We start from the raw sequence: 20,774 nt of genomic DNA, 5'->3' as shown, positions 1-20,774 counted from the left end.
CTTCGCTGAAGAAAGCTAGAGTTTTACTGCCTTGAGCCTTATCACACTCCCCTGCCAGACTATACAACTTTTACCTATTCACCAGGGACGGGGGCATTGTTCTAGAAACGCTAGCCTTCTGGATTCCCCGTTTGCCTGGCAAAGAAAGCAAGCCACTCTTTCCTTCTCTATGGTTCTGACTCCCTATTTCTGTTTGTGATTGGTACATAGAGAGTCAAGCTTTTGGCGGCAGTAGCTAAATCACCGCTTCTTAGGTTAGTACACTGGCATAACCTCGATTCACCTCATTTGCTGATTTTAAATAAAGAACTTGAAATGCATACTGGGTGTCGCCCAGCAGTGAAGCTCCACTGCCAAGGCGGGAAAAAAAAAAAAAAAAGCGCCTTTTCTCCTGCTGCTGCTTGCTCTCGGAGGTGCCAGACTGTCATCTGCTGATGGATCGTCTGGCCCCAGGGCCTTGACAGTTAATGATTTGCCGCAGAACGAGTCCGCCCAGCAGAGGTGAGAGAGGGACGCCGGCGAGAGCGAGAGCGCGGACCCACTGGCCGAGCCAAGCCCCCACCGGCCGCACAAGCGCCGCCTCCCGTCTTCCGGGACCCGGCACTTCTAGGGGTTCCGGGCGCCGGAGACCGCGGGGCTCCCATGGAGGCCGCCTCGCCGGCGGGACCTAGCGGCCGGCAGCCGCACGCGCCGGGCTCGGCCAGCCTGCTGCTCTGGATCAAGGGCAAACTCTTCACCTGGTGAGTGGAGGGCAGTGCCCCGCGGCCGGCTGGGCTGCGGGCGCCGCAGGGAGCACCCCGGCTCGGGCTCGGCGGCCGCGTGCGCTGGGGAAGCTGGTTCAGGCGGCTCAACACGTGCCGCTGGGGTTTTACTCCTTACTGGCTTTATGAAGCTCTTGGTGTCCCTCCCTGGGCTCCCTCTTAGAAATCGTGGGGATGTGTTTCATAAGATTTGATGGGAAATTCTTTGGGCATCGTTAGGTCTGTCCCCGGTGGCCTCCCAGCCTGCAGGGGATGGAGCCCCCAGGGATGCTGTGAAGGAGGGGTCCCCACCCTCGGGCTTGGTAGGTGGGTAAGCTCCTCTCCCTGGAGCCTGTGTCCACATTCCACTGCTGCGGAGCCCAGTCCACTCAGTTGAGTTCACCCAAGTGAAAAATCGGGGTTGAGTTTTCTGGTGCCGCCTGGAGGTAGTCGAGAGCCAGCTCCTTCCTTGGGCTGAGATGAGAGGCGACGCAGCCACCTTTGGGTCCAGGGTCCTCAGAGAAGCTGCTTCTGTTGTCACCATGCTCTGTGGAAAACAGAAGTGTGTTTAAGGGATTGGGAGAGACTCTGGGTCGGGGAAAACATTTTTGTGGTCGGTGGACGACTTGTATCCTGGAAATAGAGATAACTCAGGATCTAAATAATGAAAGCCAGCATTCATGGAGCATTCACAGTCAAGTACTGTGCTTAGGAATTTTTATGGATAATATTATTTAATCCTTACCACTTTATGAGATGGCACTGTTGTTATCCCTACTTTGCCGATGGAGAAACAAAGAAAGCTAAAGCAACTTTGCAAGGCCATGCAACAACCGGTAAGGAATGACGCCTGTCCACCCCAGTCTCAGCTGACCTGAAGTGCTCCTGGCCACTGGCTCATTATGACACAGGCATTCCCCGCCCCCCCTCCCCTTTTTTCAGATTAACAAATCGAATTTTTCATAAAAGGTTGTGAAAACTATGTCTTGAAAAGTCATACCATTTTCAAAACTAGATCGATAATGGTGTATATATTTTTGTCATGTAAATAAGAATAGTTTTAAACAGCTGTATATCTTTAAAGGGGAAAGGTGGCCAAAAATCACCTTGCATTATCCAGCAATATACAGTATGCCTGATAATTTAGACAGAAGTTCTCAGCTGGGAGGCGGTATCTAAGAGTACATGTCTTAGAGTAATGTCTAAGAGTACAGACTCAAATTCTGTTTGTGCCACTTACCAGCTGACTGACTGTGGATGAGTCATTTAACTCCTCTGTACCCCAGTTTTCTCACTTGTAGAATGGGGATAATAACAGTACCTATTTTGTTGTGATATTGCACCACAGGAGTGGCAGACAGCTTGGTTCATGGTACTATTCATGGGTTAGTTTCATTCATCATCAGCCCCCAATTCTTGGGTAATAGGAAGGCGTGGTGTTGCTTTAGGAGATAACAGCAACCCCGAGACAAGACAGACGATACAGCAGATTAGTTTAGCAAGACACAGGAAAGATGAGCAATATTTTTTCCCCTAATGCTCTAATATTTTCAATCTGTTCCATTTTATTAATACGAGGAATATCTCATAGCTTCCTAGACATGAGATTTCTTCTCTCTCTAAACACACTATTTTTGTGTGCCTCCCTTATTGATTTTTATTTTCTTCCCTGTGTGATAGCTGTTTGTGTGCATCTTACATTCCTGATGGACAAAGTCCTTAACAGCAGGAAGTCAGATCTTTTTTTCCCCTCCACAATCCCACAAGTGAATGAATGAATAAGGGATGACTAGAGTTCTTGAGACTTCCTTTCCACTCTACCATACTCCCTATAATCTTCCCTTTATTGATCTTTATTCTGAGGGTCTTGGGCTGGAGCTTTTGGCAGAGCTCTTTTGTTCATTTAGATTTTCAGTCCTACCTCTGGCAACTGTCCAAACATAAATTCTGATTTGCAGTTTCTCTTTGTCTAACCCAGCAATCAGAAAAATGCATTTTACCCAATAGCCAGTACTCCTTATATTTAGTATTTTAAACTCTCAGTGTTAAAACTCATCTCTTCTGCTAGACTTCAAGAGGTGAAGTAGCTCATTACCTTAGGAGCTGGAGGGAGCTGGGTGGAGGAATGGTTCCTGGCTAGAAAACCTGAACCTTTTTAACTTCTCAGCACTGCAGGAAGTTGTTACAGGGATGGGCAGTAATGCGGTGTAGGGAGGAGGTAAATGTGGACTTTAAAAGCCTTCCACGTGGCCTCTGGCCTTCTCTGCCCAAGGGTATATTCCTCTCCCTACCCCCCGCCCCCCAGAACAGTTCTAGGAATAACCCAAAGGTTATTCCTGCTTATCTCTGCTCCTTTCTTCAGGTTCATTTGGAGGAATATGAGATGGCTGCCAGTGCTTATTTCTCTTCTCAACAGTGCTTCCAGAAAGTATCTGGCGTCTACCTCCCGCTCTAATCCCTATTGTCACTACTTAAGTTTAGATCTTTATCATTACTGGCACATTTGTCACAGCTTCCATTCATGCCTTCATCTACCCTAAATCATCTCATTACAGAGGAACCAGTGAAGTGAGTAAAGTCGTTCAGTCGTGTCCGACTCTTTGCGACCCCATGGACTGTAGCCTACCAGGTTCCTTTGTCCATGGAATCTTCCAGGCAATAGTCCTCGAGTGGATTGCCATTTCCTTCTCCAGGGGATCTTCCCAACCCGGGTATCGAACCCGGGTCTCCCGCATTGTAGACAGACGCTTTACCGTCTGAGCCACGTGCATGTCCAGAGTAATGCCAAGTAACACTGAAGGGTACCAATAACTGCCATCAAATGAGAATTTTACCCCCAATAAGGTATCCTTCAGGCTTCTCTAATAGCTCAGTTGGTAAAGAATCCGTCAGCAATGCAGGAGACCCTGGTTCCATTCCTGTGTCGGGAAGATCCGCTGGAGAAGGGATAGGCTTCTAACTAACATTTCATCAGCCCTTATAAAAAGTTTTTTTAGTCCCTTTGATAGCAGGTTGGACTTCCCTGGTGGCTCAGATGGTAAAGCGTCTGCCTACAATGTGGGAGACCCAGGTTCGATCCCTGGGTCAGGAAGATCCCCTGGAGAAGGAAATGGCAACCCACTCCAGTACTCTTGCCTGGAAAATCCCATGGACGGAGGAGCCTGGTAGGCTACAGTCCATGGGATCGCCAAGAGTTGAACACGACTGAGTGACCTCACTTCACTTTGATAGCAGGTAAGTAATTTGCCTAAGGGCAGATTGCTGTTGATGATCTCACAGAGGCAGCTGTGAGCAGGGGCCTCACATCTTAATTCCCTGCCCAAGAATTGAACCTGGGTAGCGCAGTGGGAGAAGGCGATGGCACCCCACTCCAGTACTCTTGCCTGGAAAATCCCATGGACGGAGGAGCCTGATAGGCTGCGGTCCATGGGGTCGTGAAGAGTCGGGCACGACTGAGGGACTTCAATTTCACTTTTCACTTTGATGCATTGGAGAAGGGAATGGCAACCCACTCCAGTATTCTTGCCTTGAGAATCCCAGGGATGGGGGATCCTGGTGGGCTGCCGTCTATGGGGTCGCACAGAGTCGGACAAGACTGAAGTGACTTAGCAGTAGCAGCTCAGTGGTAAAGAATCCTTCTGCCATTGTAGGAGATGCAAAAGACTTGGGTTTGATCCCTGGGTCAGGAAGATCCCCTGGAGAAGGGAAGGGCTTATTCTAGTATTCTTGCCTGGAGAATTTCATGGACAGAGGAGCCTGGTGGGCTACAGTCCATGGGGTTGCAAAGAGTCAGACATGTGTCCTACTTAGCAAACAGGAGGCTGGTTTTAAGAGTCTGGCATGAAGCCCATCTTTCTCTTGCTCTAAGAAATGTAAACAGGTGGCCAGTTGTAAATGCCTAACTGTGGCCCAACTGTCTCCTGCCCCAGGGAGAGGCAAAGTGGAGATAGTTTCATTTGATTCATGTTGTTGTTGTTTAGTTGCCAAGTGGTGTCCGACTCTTCGCAGCCCCATGGACTGTAGAATCATTTGATTCTAAACTAAACGTTTGCAGTACTGTTTTAGAAATCTCACTGCATCATGTTGAGGGTGAAACCTTTTGGCTTCCTCCCATTACCTGCACAGTGGTTTGCAATTTGGGGAAGCTCTTGGTGAGAGCACTGAAGTTTCCTCTGGGTCCATTATGGGGGCAAGATGGGAAATAGAAGCTGGTGGGCTCCTGGGCTGGCCTTTGGCCCCTACTCGGTCCGTGGCTTTGCCTGTTTTACAGTTGGGCTTTTGTGCAAGGTGTTTGAAGACAGGGTTCTGCAGTTAAAACAAGGCTGAGAGCCGCTGGTTACTGCATGGAGCTCAAGCTGTGGCTGTTGGTACTGCTTCTGGCCGCTGTTCCCTCCTTTTCTTTCCTCTCCCTCTCCCTTCTTCCCTCCTTTGTCTTCTCCTTACCTGAACACAATTATTGTATTTTTAGAGGTTTTTATTATGATAAAATATATACATATATAACGTAAAGTTTACTGTTTTAACCATTTTAAGTGTCTAATTCAGTGACATTACGTATATTCACAATGTTGTGCATCCATCACCACTCTCCATTTCCAGAACTTGTTAATTATTCCAAACGGAAACCCTGAACCTGTTATCCCCTAACTCCACATCCCTTTCTCCTCACAGCCTTTGGTAACCACTATTCTGCATTCTGTCCTTACAAATTTGACTATTCTAGGTCCCTTTTATAAATGGAATCATGCAAAATTTTTCCTTTTTTTGAGAGCTCAAAGTTCTTGACATGAACTGTGAGGCTGTCTATCACTGGCCCACTTCCCTCTCCAGGCTCATTTCCCAGGACGTGCATCTCTCATGTGGTGGCCCAGCAACACCGGCGCCTCTGAGTGCCTTGCTGCCACACGTCATAATCCATGTCTTTATACTCGTACCTCCCTCCTTGAATGCTTTCCCCTCTGACCTCATGGCTGCTTAAAGACTCTTTGCGGACAGCACTAAGTCAGGCAGTCTTCTTCCTTGGCTCCTTGCTGTCTCTCTGTTGGGTGCCCTTCCTGTATGCTCTTCTGTACCTGTTTCCTAACTCATTACATTACCATACTGTAACAAAAAAGTAGTTTTCATGAGCTACAGCTATGGAAGAAGCAAATTGCCTCTCAAGGTAACTGCTTGTGTACATTAGTTTTGGTAGGTTTATTAAAAAGTTATAAAGCTTCCTTATATTTTTATTTACTGAGGAACATCAGAGAAAATGAAATATTTCATGCAGGTGAATTTTACAGGTAACTCACTTTTTAAAAAATATTAAGACTTACTTTTAAACCCAATCAAAGTGGCACTGTTTATGTAATGGATTACTGACTTCTGTTGTCATAATTTTGGGCAACAGTTCTTCACCATTTAATTGGTTTGTATCAAACAACTGTCTAGGTTAGGACCACCCACTGAAATACTTAGTGAGTCCATTTGCAACTAATTCTGGAGATTTTACCAAGGAAAAAATCCGTCATTTAGAAGTCTTCATGGTATATTTAAAATAGAAATGAGACTACTCGCCTTTTAATAAACAAAGTGCATTCAACATAGTACCTTTTCTTAATGATTCAGGATCATCATTATGATGATTATGATAATTAAAATTATTCTGCTGAGTAGTCATAATATGCTAAGAGGCCATTTGAGTTAATATTTTGTCTTATTTTTTTTGGACTTCTTTCTCATAGTTGTCACACATGTTTTTTTTTCTGTATTATGGAGTATATCTAAAAGTCTACATTTTTCTAGATTATGACTTCTAACCTATTGATCCTGTAGAAACTAGATAACTCATTTCTTAGAATTGCTTATAGTCAAAGTATAAATAGGCCTTATTTATAAATCTTTATAAATAGTATAAAGATTTAAATGGTTTTTATTTTAATAAATTATAAAAACTTTAAGTCTACAGATTGTGGGACTTCTTTTTAGATGGTTAGAGGGGTCTTTGTTAATTAAAGTCATCAGATAAGTAATATGTCATGAAAACTTGGTTATTTATGCCAATGATGCAGAGAAAGATTCCATTAAAAACCACCTGTGAATCTCAGACTTCTTTCTAGTCATTTCTTGGAAGTCAGAGTATTTAAGGAAAGTATTGACTCAGTTTCTGCAGTCCAGCAAATCCTACTGAGATCTTGAGGCTAGTATTACTATGCTATGTGATTTAGAGCTTCCCAGAGTAGTACTCTGCAAAAGAGTACTACAGAATATTTTTTGAGTTTTTATTTTATGATGGAGTATAGCTGACTAATAATGTTGTGATAGTTTCAGGTATACAGCAAAGCTACTCAGCCCTATGTATACATGTATCTGTTGCAGGAAGGGGGATCCAAGAGAACTGTTGTCTAACACTCAGAAATGAATTGTCCAAGGAGACATACATGCTGACAAAGCAAGGGATTTTACTGGGAAAGGGCGCCCATGCAGAGAGCAGTAGGGTAAGGGAACCAAGGAGAACTACTCTGCCATGTGAATCGCTGTCTCAGGCTTTATGGTGATGGGATTAATTTCTGGGTTGTCTTTGGCCAACCATTCTGACTCAGAGTCCTTCCTGGTGGCGCACACATTGGTCAGCCAAGATGGATGCCCATGAGAAGGATTCTGGGAGGTGGTCTGACACGTGGTGTCTCCTTTTGACCTTTCCTGAACTGGTTGGTGGTGGCTTATTAGTTCCACTGTAATGGACTAGGACTTCCTGTTGTAAAGTAACTCATGCAAATGGTTATTACTATGGTGCGTGGCCAGGGTAGGCAGTTTCAGTAAGTGTGCTTCCCCTAACATATCCATTAGAAGAATATTTCTTAAGCTTTTCACTGTGGTGTCAAGTCAGAGATAAAATAATGTTAAAAGCCAATCTTTGTTGAGTTAACTTTACTTAGTATACCTAGAGCAACCTCACTATTCCAGGACGTCATGTGGATTAACTCATGTAATCCTTACAATAATCCTCTGCAGTGTTATACTGGCATTTCCAGTCCCCTAGACACATTTGGAAGCTGAGGCACTGGGAGGTTAAATCTCATTCCCTAATGGGATTAGTCACACGGCAGTAAGGAAAGCAGCCAGGTTTCATCTCCTCCAAGTCAGTCTGGTCCCAGCGCCTGGGCTGCTACCACTGTGGTGACCCTGCCTTCTCTGAGCTGGGCACCAAACAGAAAAATCAAGCCCAGGACAATTTTACCCCCTAGAGTTTTTGCTCTGGGCTGTTCATATCCCCTTGGGGTGCCAGGGAGAATATAAAGTCACAGGATAAATATAATTCTTTTCCTGGAGCATCATTTATTTTTTAGATTCCAGTTGCATGGAAGTATATTAATCATAATCCCTGGCCCATGACATGCTTTCATAGTTGGCCCATGAATGACTAAATTAATTTTTTTTGCATGCAAAATGTTCCTATATACCTACTATCAGCCCTAAAACTGGAATTGTGATGGTCATTTTCATCTACCTCTTTCAAACTGTTGACTAAAAAATTAGTCACATCCTGAAAGTAGAGAATATTTCATTTGGTGGAAATGTTTAGGACTCCTAGCCCAGGAGACAGCATCTCAGAGGCCCTGAAAAACTGCTCTGAGCAGGCAGGAGACAGAGTCAGGCAATGTACAAATTTGCAACAAAGGGGTCGGGCAGTCTGACCATCGAAGATTATTGTTAAGTAAGGAAAACCAGGTATCAAGGAATTTAGCACCTTTCTATATATGGGAAGATGCAAGAGTCTGGGATTATTGAAGTCATTTCTTTCATATGCATTCAGCTATCTGGGGCCAGCATCCTGCAATTTTACAAAAGTATTCTTCTCTCTCTTGAATTCCCTTACGGCTCACCAGCTCACACTGGAGGACGGTAATCGCTGATGACTGTAACATCCCTAAGTTCCTTGGGTAGAGAGTGGTGCCATTTGTTGGCAGGGCTCAGAAATTCACATTTGGAGGGCTGGAATTGCAGGTAGTGATGACATTTCTTGCTAGCTGATATGGCAGGAAATATTTCATTTCACACTATCCCTTCTTTCCCAACCAAAGATAATCTCCATCCTAAATCCTTCTTTCACCATTTCCTTGCTGTCATTTTGGTATAGTGTTGTACCTGTATACATTTCTAAAACTTATATTTTATAATTATTTTTTAAAAACTGTTTTAAAAGTGTATGTTATGAATAATCTGTTGGGATTTATTTATACCCCCCATATCGCATTGCTAAGATTCATCCGTATTGTTGCCTGATGCTGCAAAACACTCCCTTTCGCTTCATATAATATTCTTTCCTGTGAGTATACCACAGTTTATGTTCTCATTCCATTGAGGGGCATTTGGGCTTTTTTCTATGTGTTTTGGAATAGTGAACAGGAGTTTTAGGAACATTCTTCTACTGTCTCCTGTTGATCACTTGTAAGAGCTTCTTAATACATACACATGCACACGCACATACACCTATGAGAGGAGTTGCTGCATTAGAGGGTATGTGGTTGTTCAACTTTATAAAGTAAATGCCAAACTTTTTCCAAAGTGTTTGTATGAACTTATACTCCCACCAGCTGAATATGAGAAATCCTGTGAAACAAATATCCTAGCATTTGATGTTATCATACTTTAAGATTTTTACAATCAAGTGAATGTAAAAGAGTATCTTAATTTGTGTATCCCTGATCAGTAATGAAGCTGGGTCTCTGTGTATGTTTATTGGCTTTGTTTCTACTTTTGAGAAATACTCGTATTACCTGTGAAATACCCATCTTTTGCTATTACTTTTATATCAAGTGGCCTCTCTATGGGCTTCTTTTATGGCTCAGCTGGTAAAGAATCTGCCTGCAATGTGGGAGACCTGGGTTCCATCCCTGGGTTAAGAAGATCCCCTGGAGAAGGGAGAGGCTACCCACTCCAGTATTCTGGCCTGGAGAATTCCATGGCCTGTATAGTTCATGGGGTCGCAAAGACACAACTGAGTGACTTTCACACACACATACATAATGCAATTTACATAGATTTTTAAAGATGCCACCTGAGAGCTTAAAAAATTGGAGCTTATATCAGGTTCCCCACTAATGCTCATTTACTTCTCCTTGCCTGATACTGGCAGTTCCAGTTGAAAAGGTTGAGAGTGGTTGAGACCTGGCAGGCATAAATTAGGAGCAAATGAAGCAGACCAAGGAGGAAAGTGAGTTTTTCTGGTTTAAGGTCTGAGGAATGTTGAAAGACTGTCATGACTCACTCCTTTACACCTCCCTTCTCCTCCCAGACCCAATCCTCAGGAACTTTCAGACTTAGATTCCTATTTTCTTTTGGTGCCTGGTTGGTGTTTGAATAGTGTATTAATTTTATTGTTAGCTGAGAAATCCAGCTGACCACTGTTGTAGGTAAAAAGGAAGATTTATGACTTTGCAGAATTCAAGGAGGGTTTAAGTGCCAAACCACAGAGAGCAGAGAAGCACATGGAGCCAGGAACCCAAACCACAGTGGGATTCTCTGCCTGTCTCTTTATTTGTGCTTTGCTGTCTCTGTTGATTTCATTCTTCTAACTGCAGACCAGTTGATTTTCTTCATTTGAGGATTACATCTTACCATTTAAAACACACAAAACAGAAAACAACAAAACCCTCAAATTTTGAAATCCATATTTTTGTTTTGATAATCCACAAGGGATATACATTTAGATTTTTCAATGGTTAAAAAAAACACAGTTCTTCAAAACTTCCTATTCAGCCTCAGCCTCAATGGGTAGGCAGTATTAGGAATTTAAAATTTTGTGGGTGGTGGCTTCTTGGTTGCCGATGGAGAACAGGGTTAGTCTGTTTTCTTCCATGCCTTTGCCAGACTGGGCTGGGTAGAGATATGGTTGTACGTCCGTCACAGGATTTTAAACTCTAGCCATCTAGACTCTTGAAACTGCAGTGTGCTAATTACCCAGGACTGATCCCATCCTTCTGAATTTACCCTTCCCCCATCCCCGTCCCCAGCTTGTCAGCCCTCCTGGAGCTCCTGTTCCTGACCTTAGAGGGTGTTTCACATCGGTTGCCCTTTTTGGAATTCTCACACAGGAGTCTGGGGAGAGGGAGAATCCGAGAGGTGGGAGGCCACATCCTCTACGTATTGCCCACAGTTAGTGCTTCTCCAGCGCCTTCTTGTTCGCGTCCCTGGTGGCTCAGTAGGTAAGGAATCCGCCCGCAATGCAGGAGACCCAGCTTCGATCCCTGGGTGGGGAAGATCTCCTGCAGAAGGCAATGGCAACCCACTCCAGTGTTCTTGCCTGGAGAATCCCAGGGACAGAGGAGCCTGGCGGACTGCAGTCCATGGGGTCGCAAAGGGTTGCACACAACTGAATGACTAACACTTTCACTTTAACCTCCCCCTTGTGGGCTGTAGGACTCAAGTTTCTCTGACCTGTGTCCAGATAGAATAGGCGAGTTGAATATGTGTTTCAGACTTTCTCTTTTCAGCCAATCAAAATTGGAGGGCAGAGAGAGGATACTATAAATAGATTTTTTGTCTTTCTTAATTTCATTAGAACACCCCCTTATTAAAATAATTGTGGAACATATAATCAAATGGATGTGTTAATGCTCATTGTTAGAGATTCAGGGTAATTTGTATCAGTTGATCTCCTTGCATGGTATCATAATCCTCAACATTGTATACTTCATTTTTGTTATTATCAGAGAGGTAATATGTAGGATGGGAAAATACAAACTCAGAACGGCTGAAACTCAGTTTCTTACCTATTCAGTTGTACTTGTAATCCCTTTCTCACAAAAGCTTTTATGAGATTTAAATGAAACAACATATATAAGCACTTGGTATGACACCTGACACACAGTTATTTTTATTGTCTCCTCAATCTTGTTAGGATAATAAGAAAGGGATTTTGAGTCCTTAATAAACGCTGTCCTTGGTTTCAGTTACACATGGTCAACTGAGGCCTGAACACATTAAATGGAAAATTCCAGAAATAGTTCATAAGTTCTAGATTGCATGCTTCTCTGAGTAGTGTGGTAAAATCCTGTGCTGTCTGCTGCATCCACCTGGGATTTGATTCATCCCTTTGTTCTGCTCTCCTGCCCATTAGTCACTTGTGGCATCTTGATTATCAGACTATTTTTGTGTCCATGTCGCCATTATGTTACTTAAAAACGGCCCACAAATGTAAGAGTAGTGATGCTGGCGGTTTGGATACAGCACAGGGAAGCCATAAGGTATTTTCTTTAATTAACATGGTGAAAGTTCTCTGTTTAATGAGGGAAAAAGCGTGTCTGCTGAATTTGCTAAGATGTATGGCAAGAATGAATCTTCTGTGAAACTGTGAAGAAGGAAAAAGAAATGTGTGCTAGTTTTGCTGTTGCACCTCAAACTGCAAAAGTTACAGCCACAGTTGTTCCCTGGCGGCACAGTGATTACGAATCCGCCTTGCAGTGCAGGGAACGTGTGTTTGATCCTTGACTGGGGAACTAAGATCCCACATGCTGCAGAGCAACTAAGCCCATGTGCCACAGTCACTGAGCTGGAACCTGTTCGCCACAATTGGAGAGCCCACTTGTAGCAACTGCTGAGCCCACAACTAGAGTCCCTGTGCTGCGGTGAAGGTCCTGCATGCTGCAACAGACTCGACAAACCCAAATAGAGCAAAGTAAAATAAAAGTTACAGCCACAGTGTGTGATAAATGCTTAGTTAAGATTAGATGGAAAACACATGAAATCTGTACTGTAAAATATTCTGAGAGAGCTCACATTCACATAACTTTTATTACAATATATTGTTATAATTGATCTATTCTATTAGTTACTGTTGTTAATCTCTTCCTTCATGTATAAATTAATTTTATCATGAGTATGTATGTATAGGAAAAAACATAGCATGTGTAGGGTTCAGTACTATATACATTTTCAGTCTTCCCCTGGGATTCTTGGAATGTATCCTTCATAGATAAAGGGGAGAGGGCTACTGTACTTCCAGTATAACAATTATTATAGGCCACATTGCTTGGGCTGCTCCCCAGGTTCTACTGTTTACTAGCTGTATAATATTGGGCAAGTTGCTTAATGTCTTGTGCTTCAGTTTGTTTATATATAAATAGCAAAAAAAATATTACCTACCTTATAGGATTGTTGGGAGGATTACATGAATTAGAATTATGAAATTGTTAGAACAGTGCTTGGTAAGAAATGTGCACTTAACAAGTGTCAGATATTATTGTTACTGTAAACAGTAATAATAGTAATGGTAACAATAGTAACAGCAGTAATAGCAACAGTACTGGATATTATATGAATGTAAGGGGAAGGCACAAAAATCCCCATGATACACTTTATGCATTTATAATCTAGTAAAACAAATGAAACAGGAATATAAAACACTACAGACATAATGTAGAAAATGGGAAGGAGAGTTACAAGGCAAATGCTGTAGGAATTGAGGGATAATTATTCTAGAACTGTGCACCCTTCTTACTATCTTTATTCCCACAATTATTTCATTTTCTTAGCATAGCAGAATGGAAAGAACATAGGCTTTAGAATCTTATTTTAATTTTAATCTAGTGTTACTGCAAGGCTTCCCTGGTGGCTCATATAGTAAAGAATCTGCCTGTAATGCAGGAGACCCGAGCTTTATTCCTGGGTCGAGAAGTTCCCCCAGAGAAGGAAATGGCAACCCACTCTGATATTCTTGCTTGGAGAAGTCCATGGACAGGGGAGCCTGGTGGGCTACAGTCCATGGGGTTGCAAAGAGTTGGACATGACTGAGCGACTTTAACTTTCCTAGTGTTACTATTTATTTGTCAAAACTTGGTTAAAGGACTTTGAACTTTGGCAAAAGAATACCTACATTTTAGGTTTGTATGAAAATCCATTAATATATGTAAAAGCTCAGTACAGTGATTGGCACTTGTCTCCCTTTTATTGTATAGAGGGTGAGTATTAATATATTTCCCCTGTATTCCTGACTATCTTAGAGTCATGCAGGACATGATATGTAAGAGGAAATCTCTGGCTTTCCAACTGTACTTTTGTTCATTTACATAAAACTAGTTCAATAGTTTCTGGTTTGATGGCATGGTTTGTTTTTTCCCAGCAAATGATGAAAGTGTTTTAATCCAGGATGGCTCCTGATCCACTTTGTTTGCAGTTACTTAATAGGCTTTTTACTTGATATGATTATCTTGTTACTAAGGCCATTCATTGGGTTGGATGTAAAGAGTTAAATAACATTATGATTCAAATATTAAGTGTCATATGCAACGAACTTGACTTGGTGCCCTAGTTTTCTATTGCTGTTATAACAGATTACTACAAATTTAGTGACTGAAAACAACAGATTTATTATCTTACCGTTCCTTAGGGCAGAAATCTGACACAGGTCTCACTGGGCTAAAAAGCAAGACATCAGCTGGGTTGTGTTCTTCTCTGGAGGCTCTAGGGAGAGTGGCTAGCCTTACCTCTTCACTTTCTGGAGGATGCCTGCATTCCTTGGTTTTGGCCCCATCTTCAAAACCAGCAACTTTGCTTCTCTTGGACTCTTTTTATGTGGTCATACCACCCTCAACCACAGATGGAATAGGGTCTTCCTTTTAAGGACTCATCTCAAGGTACTTAACCATAATTACATCTGCAAAATCCCTTTTGCCCAAAGGAAAAAACTGTATTTTCCTACCTCAGTATTTCTGACAACAAATGTGGGGGTGGTACTTGTGGTTTTCTCACATCAAGAAATTTACCAGCTCTTCAGACACAAATTGGGTGTACTACAATTTAGTTATGATACTGTTTGGACTTAGTGCAGACTCCACAGGCATTTTTCAGGTGGCTCAGTGGTAAAGAATGCTCCTGCCAAGCAAGAACATGGGTTCAATCCCTAGTTTGGAATGGGTTTTATCTAAAGTGCCTCCTGACTTGCTTTGCTTACAGGCAGGCATGGAATTCTGGCAATGTCCAGGCAAGTCAGAAGCCGATCCGAGGCCTGCTCTCCTACTTCTGAAGCTTGAACAAAACTTCCTCCATTTCAATTTCCCTAACATGCCCCCACCTCCCAACCTTCCATTTCAGACACAAGTCATGAGTCCCAGGTTGTTACCTTGTATTTCTGCTGATCAATCTAAGGTTAATGAATGTTTTCATTGGCGACCCCATGGACTGTAGTCCATCAGACTTCTCAGTCCATTGAATTCTCCAAGCAAGAATACTGGAGTGGATAGCTGTTCTCTTCAGGGGATCTTCCCAACCCAGGGATTGAATCTGGGTCTCCGTGATTTGCTACAGATCCTTTAGGACCTTAGCCACCAGGGAAGCCCCCATTATGTAGCAAAGTGATTAATTCACTGGTCAGTAGTGATTAACACAACCTCCAGCCTCTTTCCTCTTCCTTGGGAGTGGAGCTGAAAGTTCCAGCCGTCTAATTACTGGCTGGTTCCCCTGGCAACCAGTCCTCTACCCTTAGGGGCTTTCTTAAAGTCATATTATTAACATAAACTCTGGCGTGGTTTAAAGGGCCTATTACAAATAACAAAAAATGATTCTTTCTTCTTTATTACTCTGGAGCTATTTCAGGATCTGGAGACCAACAAACAAAAAAAGGTGGTCCTTTCACTTTCTCTGTCTCCAAAATCACTGTAGATGGTGACTGCAGCCATGAAATTAAAATTTGATGCTTGCACCTTGGAAGAAAAGCTATGACAAACCTAGACAGCATATTAAAAAGCAGAGACATTACTTTGCTGACAATAGTCAAAGCTATGGTTTTTCCAGTAGTTATGTGTGGATGTGAGAGTTGGACTATAAAGAAGGCTGAGCATCAAATAATTGATGCTTTTGAACTGTGGAGTTGGAGAAGACTCTTGAGAGTCCTTTGGACTGCAAGGAGATCCAACCAGTCCATCCTAAAGGAAATCAATCCTGAGTATTCATTGTAGGGACTGATAATGAAGCAGAAGCTCCAATACTTTGGCCACCTGATGCAAGAAGCCGACTCATTAGAAAAGACCCTGATGCTGGGAAAGATCAAAGGCAGAAGAAAGGGACGACAGAGGATGAGATGGTTGGATGGTATCACCAATTCAATGGACATGAGTTTGAGCAGGCTCTGGGAGATGGTGAAGGTCAGGAAAGCCTGGTGTGCTGCAGTCCATAGGGTCACAAAGAGTCGGAAATGACTGAACAACAACTCTCTTTTAAAAAAATTAGTTAATTAATTAGGCTGCCTCGGGTCTTAGTTGCAGCATGCTGGATCTTCTATTGTTTTCGCAGCATGTGAAATCTTGCTTTAGTTGAGGGCATGTGGGATCTAGTTCCCTGACCTGGGATGGAACCCAGCCCTCAAAAGTTGGGAATGCAGAGTCTTTGCTACTGGATCACCAGGGAAGTCCCCTTTCAGTCTTATCATTTAGGAAATTATAAGGACTTTAGGATTTGGCCAGGAACCAAGACTAAAATATATATTTCTTATGTCATAATATTGTACCATGTAGGTGAACTATTCATAGGTTGCAGGGTACTAGGGCATGGAGATGTTTCGGGAGACATTATTCTGTCTAGTACATTTGGTGATAGAGTCTAAAATTGGTTCCAGTTTAAAAAAAAATAACTTTAGAGCACAGAGACTATCTGGACGCTGGTACAAATGTAAGCAATAATTCATAAAATATCAAGAAAACATTTCTCAACTCATCTAACCCTCACCTTTGCACATGGTCCATGTTTGAAATAATCAACCAATAATTGGTTCTCTTTTTAGGTTGTTCCACAGGTTTGAAAGAGATTTGGTAGCTGCTAATTTCTTTGGATGAGCTGCATCTCTAGGCTTCAGGCATGCTGGAGAATTCATAATACCATTTTCTGCTGGTACCTATAAGCAGATAAGGCAGAGGGTCCCTGGAGAAAGAACCAGACATGGTTTTCTTGACATTAGAGCAAGACCTAAGCTATTTTGTGATCTAAGCCTGACCACAATCCTTGATCAGGTCTCAGTATTTAGTGATCTTAAGGACAAAAGAACAAATGTGTTTTTAGGCAAGAAAAGTAACAATAGCTAAGGAATAAATCAGTTATAAAGACTCCCAGTTATGTTTCAGTGGTAAAGATAGCCAGTATGTGGGTTCTTGGTCTGTTTTGTGGAACTGACCCCTCCTCCAACCACATGCTCAACCACCAGATCTACTGGAATCTAAGGAATGATGATGTTGACCTTTTCTGACACTGGAGATTTCAGTCAACTAAAGCTTGAACTTTGTCAACCTTAGTCCCAATTCTATGCTGAATTCTTCTCTGCTTAAGGCCCTTCATGAATTTTTGTGAATCCTCAGCTTCAAGCTTCTCCAGCTTTGTTGTTGGTGAGACACTGCTTTGGGAAAGATACCTGTTGTTCTTACTCGCTGCAAGTAGTAATCCTTCCTTCTCCTACTCCTGGGCTTTTGGCTGTGTCTTTTGGCTTAACACCCACTAAGAAGTGATCCCAATTTTCAGGTAGCAGAACAGTTCCTATTCCCTTTCTCTTAACCTGAGCAGCTTGACGAAGTCAGGGAATAGGAATAGAAAGGGAATAGGAACTCCTGTTTTGTTATCTGAAAACTGGGATCACTTCTTAATGGGTGTTAAGTCAAAAGACACAGCCAAAAGCCCTAGAGCGGGAGGGAAGGATTAGGAAATAGCAATCCACTTGAGTGATTCTTGCCTGGAGAATTCCATGGACAGAGGAGCCTGGCAGGCTACAGTCCATAGGGTCACAAAGAGTCAGACACGACTGAGTGACTATCACTCACTCACTCAATTGTTTCTTTACTGTTTTTCTTCACTGTTGTATTGTGAATTTCATGAAGGCAGGCTCTCTATTATTTTTCTATATTCCGAGAGTCTGATATGGTATCAGGAACTAAAAAAAAATTTGCCGAATTGAAAAGAGTACTAATAAGAAGATGGTAATAAAGGTCACCGTGGGTTGTAGCAGTTACCTGCCAGGTTGGACTATTTTCACTAAGCAGTCTCTAGGTAGGAGTAGTATACTACTGCAAAGCCTAGCCCACTCCTGAAAAAAAGACCCAGGTATAAACTTGATTAGATCATCGATGAAGAATTGATGCTTTTGAACTGTGGTGTTGGAGAAGACTCTTGAGAGTCCCTTGGACTGCAAGGAGGTCAAACCAGTCTGTCCTAAAGGAAATCAGTCCTGAATGTTCATTGGAAGGACTGATGTTGAAACTGAAACTCCAATACTTTGGCCACCTGATATGAAGAACTGACTCATTGGGAAAGACCCTGATGCTGGGAAAGATAAAAGGCAGGAGGAGAAGGGGTTTAGACGGTGTGATGGTTGACTGGCACCACTGACTCAATGGACATAAGTTTAGCAAGCTTCGGGAGATGGTGAAGGACAGGGAAACCTGGCATGCTGCAGTCCATGGGGTCGCAAAGAGTCGGACGTGACTGAGCAACTGAACTGAACTGAGATAGATCAGCTCCCTATCTGATCAAGCTGCAGCTTTCTATTATAGGTGCAGTTACTGAAAAATACCTCAAGTGGCTATTTTCTCCATCCATGCTTCTCTGTTTGTGTGAGGATGTCGGTGTTTGTGTGTGTGTGTATCTTTCTGTTTTTGCTTAACTCTAATTTTCTATAGGACTTAATATTGGTGTCTTTCTCATACTGGCTGTGGGATGATATTGCAATGATTAGAGTTGACAGGTATTGCCAAAATTCGCAGACCTCAGTATTGTGCACAGTATTTATTAAATTGCTTGGCATGTGTTTGGATATATTTGCAAATAAAATTCTGAGAAATATGTAAACTAATTATAATTCTATAATAACTGATTTAATTCTATGCAAACTGAGTCTATAGTTATTATGGAATATTTTATCTAATATAAAACATATGGGAAAATATAATTTGAAGTCATATTCAATGATTAGATGAGAAGTCAGGCATTTATAGAAAGAGATGGCATTAGCATTATCCAATTTGTATTTTTGCCACCTTATCCATTTTCGTCAGATATTTGGTTAGAGAAAAAATAAGAAAAGATGAATTTTCTACTTTAAGTTATTTTAACAGAATCACATAGGAGGGAACATAGTGGGCTAGCAGAAGCACTTTATTTGTGCTGGGGCCTTGTATTTTGTACCTAATTCTGCTACTTTTGAACCAACATCAGTTAGGTGATCCATTTCATCGCTCTCAGCCTCAGTTTCTTCATCTGTAACTCCACAGCACTGTCAAATTGATCAAAAATCAAACAAGGTAGAGAGAAGTTTTTGTATCTTGCAATGCACTATAAAAAACATAAAGTAAGTATTTTGATGGGGTTCTTTAGCATGAATGTAATAAAGTAATACTTGATGGTGACAGATGAGTCCACCTTAGCACAAGGATTCAAAATGAAGAGTCAAAGAAGTCTTCTAACGTTAGTCTGCACGGGCTCTTCTGGTCCCTTCAGACTCTCAGGTTTTTAAAGAAAGAACATAGATTTAAAAAAAATAGATTTCTCATTGTTAGAAAACTTGCTATGTACAAATTTGATAAAGAAGAAAACAACCAAAGTCCTATGAACCCACTCAAATGCTCTGTTAATTTTAAGGTTCAATCAGATAATTTGATCCATCTACCAATCTAGTCGTTGATTTCTTACCCCTTTCACTAGTATCCTTTGGCTCTAGGCCCTTTCATGTTTCTGCAGAGTCAGAATGGAATGAGAGTTTCAGGAACTAGAAGAGAGTTGTTAAGGCTCAGAGGTTGAAGTTAATTTTGGTTGAATACATCTTGAGTTACAACCAAAGAGAGTAGATGTAATTCTGGTCCTTGCTGGACCTACACCCATCCTAAGTTTGCTCTTCTCCAAACCTCGTTGTATTGTCATAGAGTACCACAAAAGTGGTTAGCTTTCCCCTCCCCTTCCAGGGTAAGAAGTTCACCATGACATATGGTAATGGTAAGTAGAGAAAAATGTTTTGCTAATTTTGAAGTGCCTTATTCTATTATTCTGTTTAATAGTAATACATAGAAGAAAATATAATAGGTGCTATGATTTATGGGGCAACTTTTGGACACACTTGCTTCATTACTTCATTAAATGATAGATTGTGGTTATGGCAAAATTTTATGAACATCCTTCTAGAATTGTAGATAAGAAAGCTGATGGGGAGGGAGGTGGGAGAAGGGTTCAGGAGTGGGAACATGTGTACACCTGTGGTGGATTCATGTTGATGTATGGCAAAACCAATACAATATTGTAAAGTAATTAACCTCCAATTAAAATAAAAAAATCTTACCTAAAAAAAAAAAAAATTAAAAAAAAAAAAAAGCTGATAGCTGAATCTCTGAATTCCTGTTCCTTGGGGGAATTTTATACTTCTGTATATCTGGAACATCATGGTCAGTTCATTTGGGTGTGGTTGGGCTCTAGATAAAGTGGGGCTCTTGCTGTTGAAACTTACATTTATACTTGAAAATAAATGTATTAATTTATAATGGGGGCTTCCCTCGTGGCTGAGATGGTAAAGAATCCACCTGCAATGCAGGAGATGCAGGTTTGATCCTTGGGTTGAGAAGATCCCCTGGAGAAGGGATCTACACACTCACCAGTATTCTTGCCTGGAGAGTCTCAAGAATGGAGGAGCCTGGTTGGCTATAGTCCATAGGGTCTCAAAGAGTTGGACAGGACTGAGTGACTAAGCACAACAATTTACAACAAGAATTGTCACTGTTAAATTTGACAGCTGGTTACAGTGAAGTCATCCCAACTGAAAAATCTACTTAGGAACTACAAGATCTGATGTTGTTTGGTGAATCTAGGACAAAGACAAAAGAAAGTCTCCCCTTACTTCATGACGTCTTTTTTTCTACTCTTGGTATCCAAGCACTTAGGATTGATTGTCAGTGGACCCTTGCTCCTGTACAGGACTAGAGAAATGTAATACTTTGGCAAAAGCCTGCAACCTACAGTTCAGTTCAGTTGCTCAGTTGTGTCTGACTCTTTGTGACCCCATGGACTGCAGCACTCCAGGCTTCCCTGTCCATC

At 42.0% G+C, this 20,774-nt stretch overlaps 1 protein-coding gene across 1 annotated transcript in view; it reads left to right on the top strand.

The window, feature by feature from the left end:
* The first annotated feature begins 384 nt into the window (after positions 1 to 384).
* The window catches only part of SLC35F2 (solute carrier family 35 member F2), a 58,404-nt gene continuing 38,014 nt past the window's right edge, over positions 385 to 20,774 (top strand). Inside the window, exon 1 of the mRNA XM_061440224.1 lies at positions 385 to 740. Coding sequence (XP_061296208.1) covers positions 643 to 740 — 98 coding nt within the window. The 5' untranslated portion in view covers positions 385 to 642. The remainder of the gene's footprint in view (positions 741 to 20,774) is intronic.

Source organism: Bos javanicus, chromosome 15 (genome assembly GCF_032452875.1).
Source record: "Bos javanicus breed banteng chromosome 15, ARS-OSU_banteng_1.0, whole genome shotgun sequence".
Lineage (NCBI taxonomy): Eukaryota > Metazoa > Chordata > Mammalia > Artiodactyla > Bovidae > Bos > Bos javanicus.
Note: the sequence above shows the minus strand (reverse complement) of the source record. Positions and strands in the feature narration are given on the sequence as shown.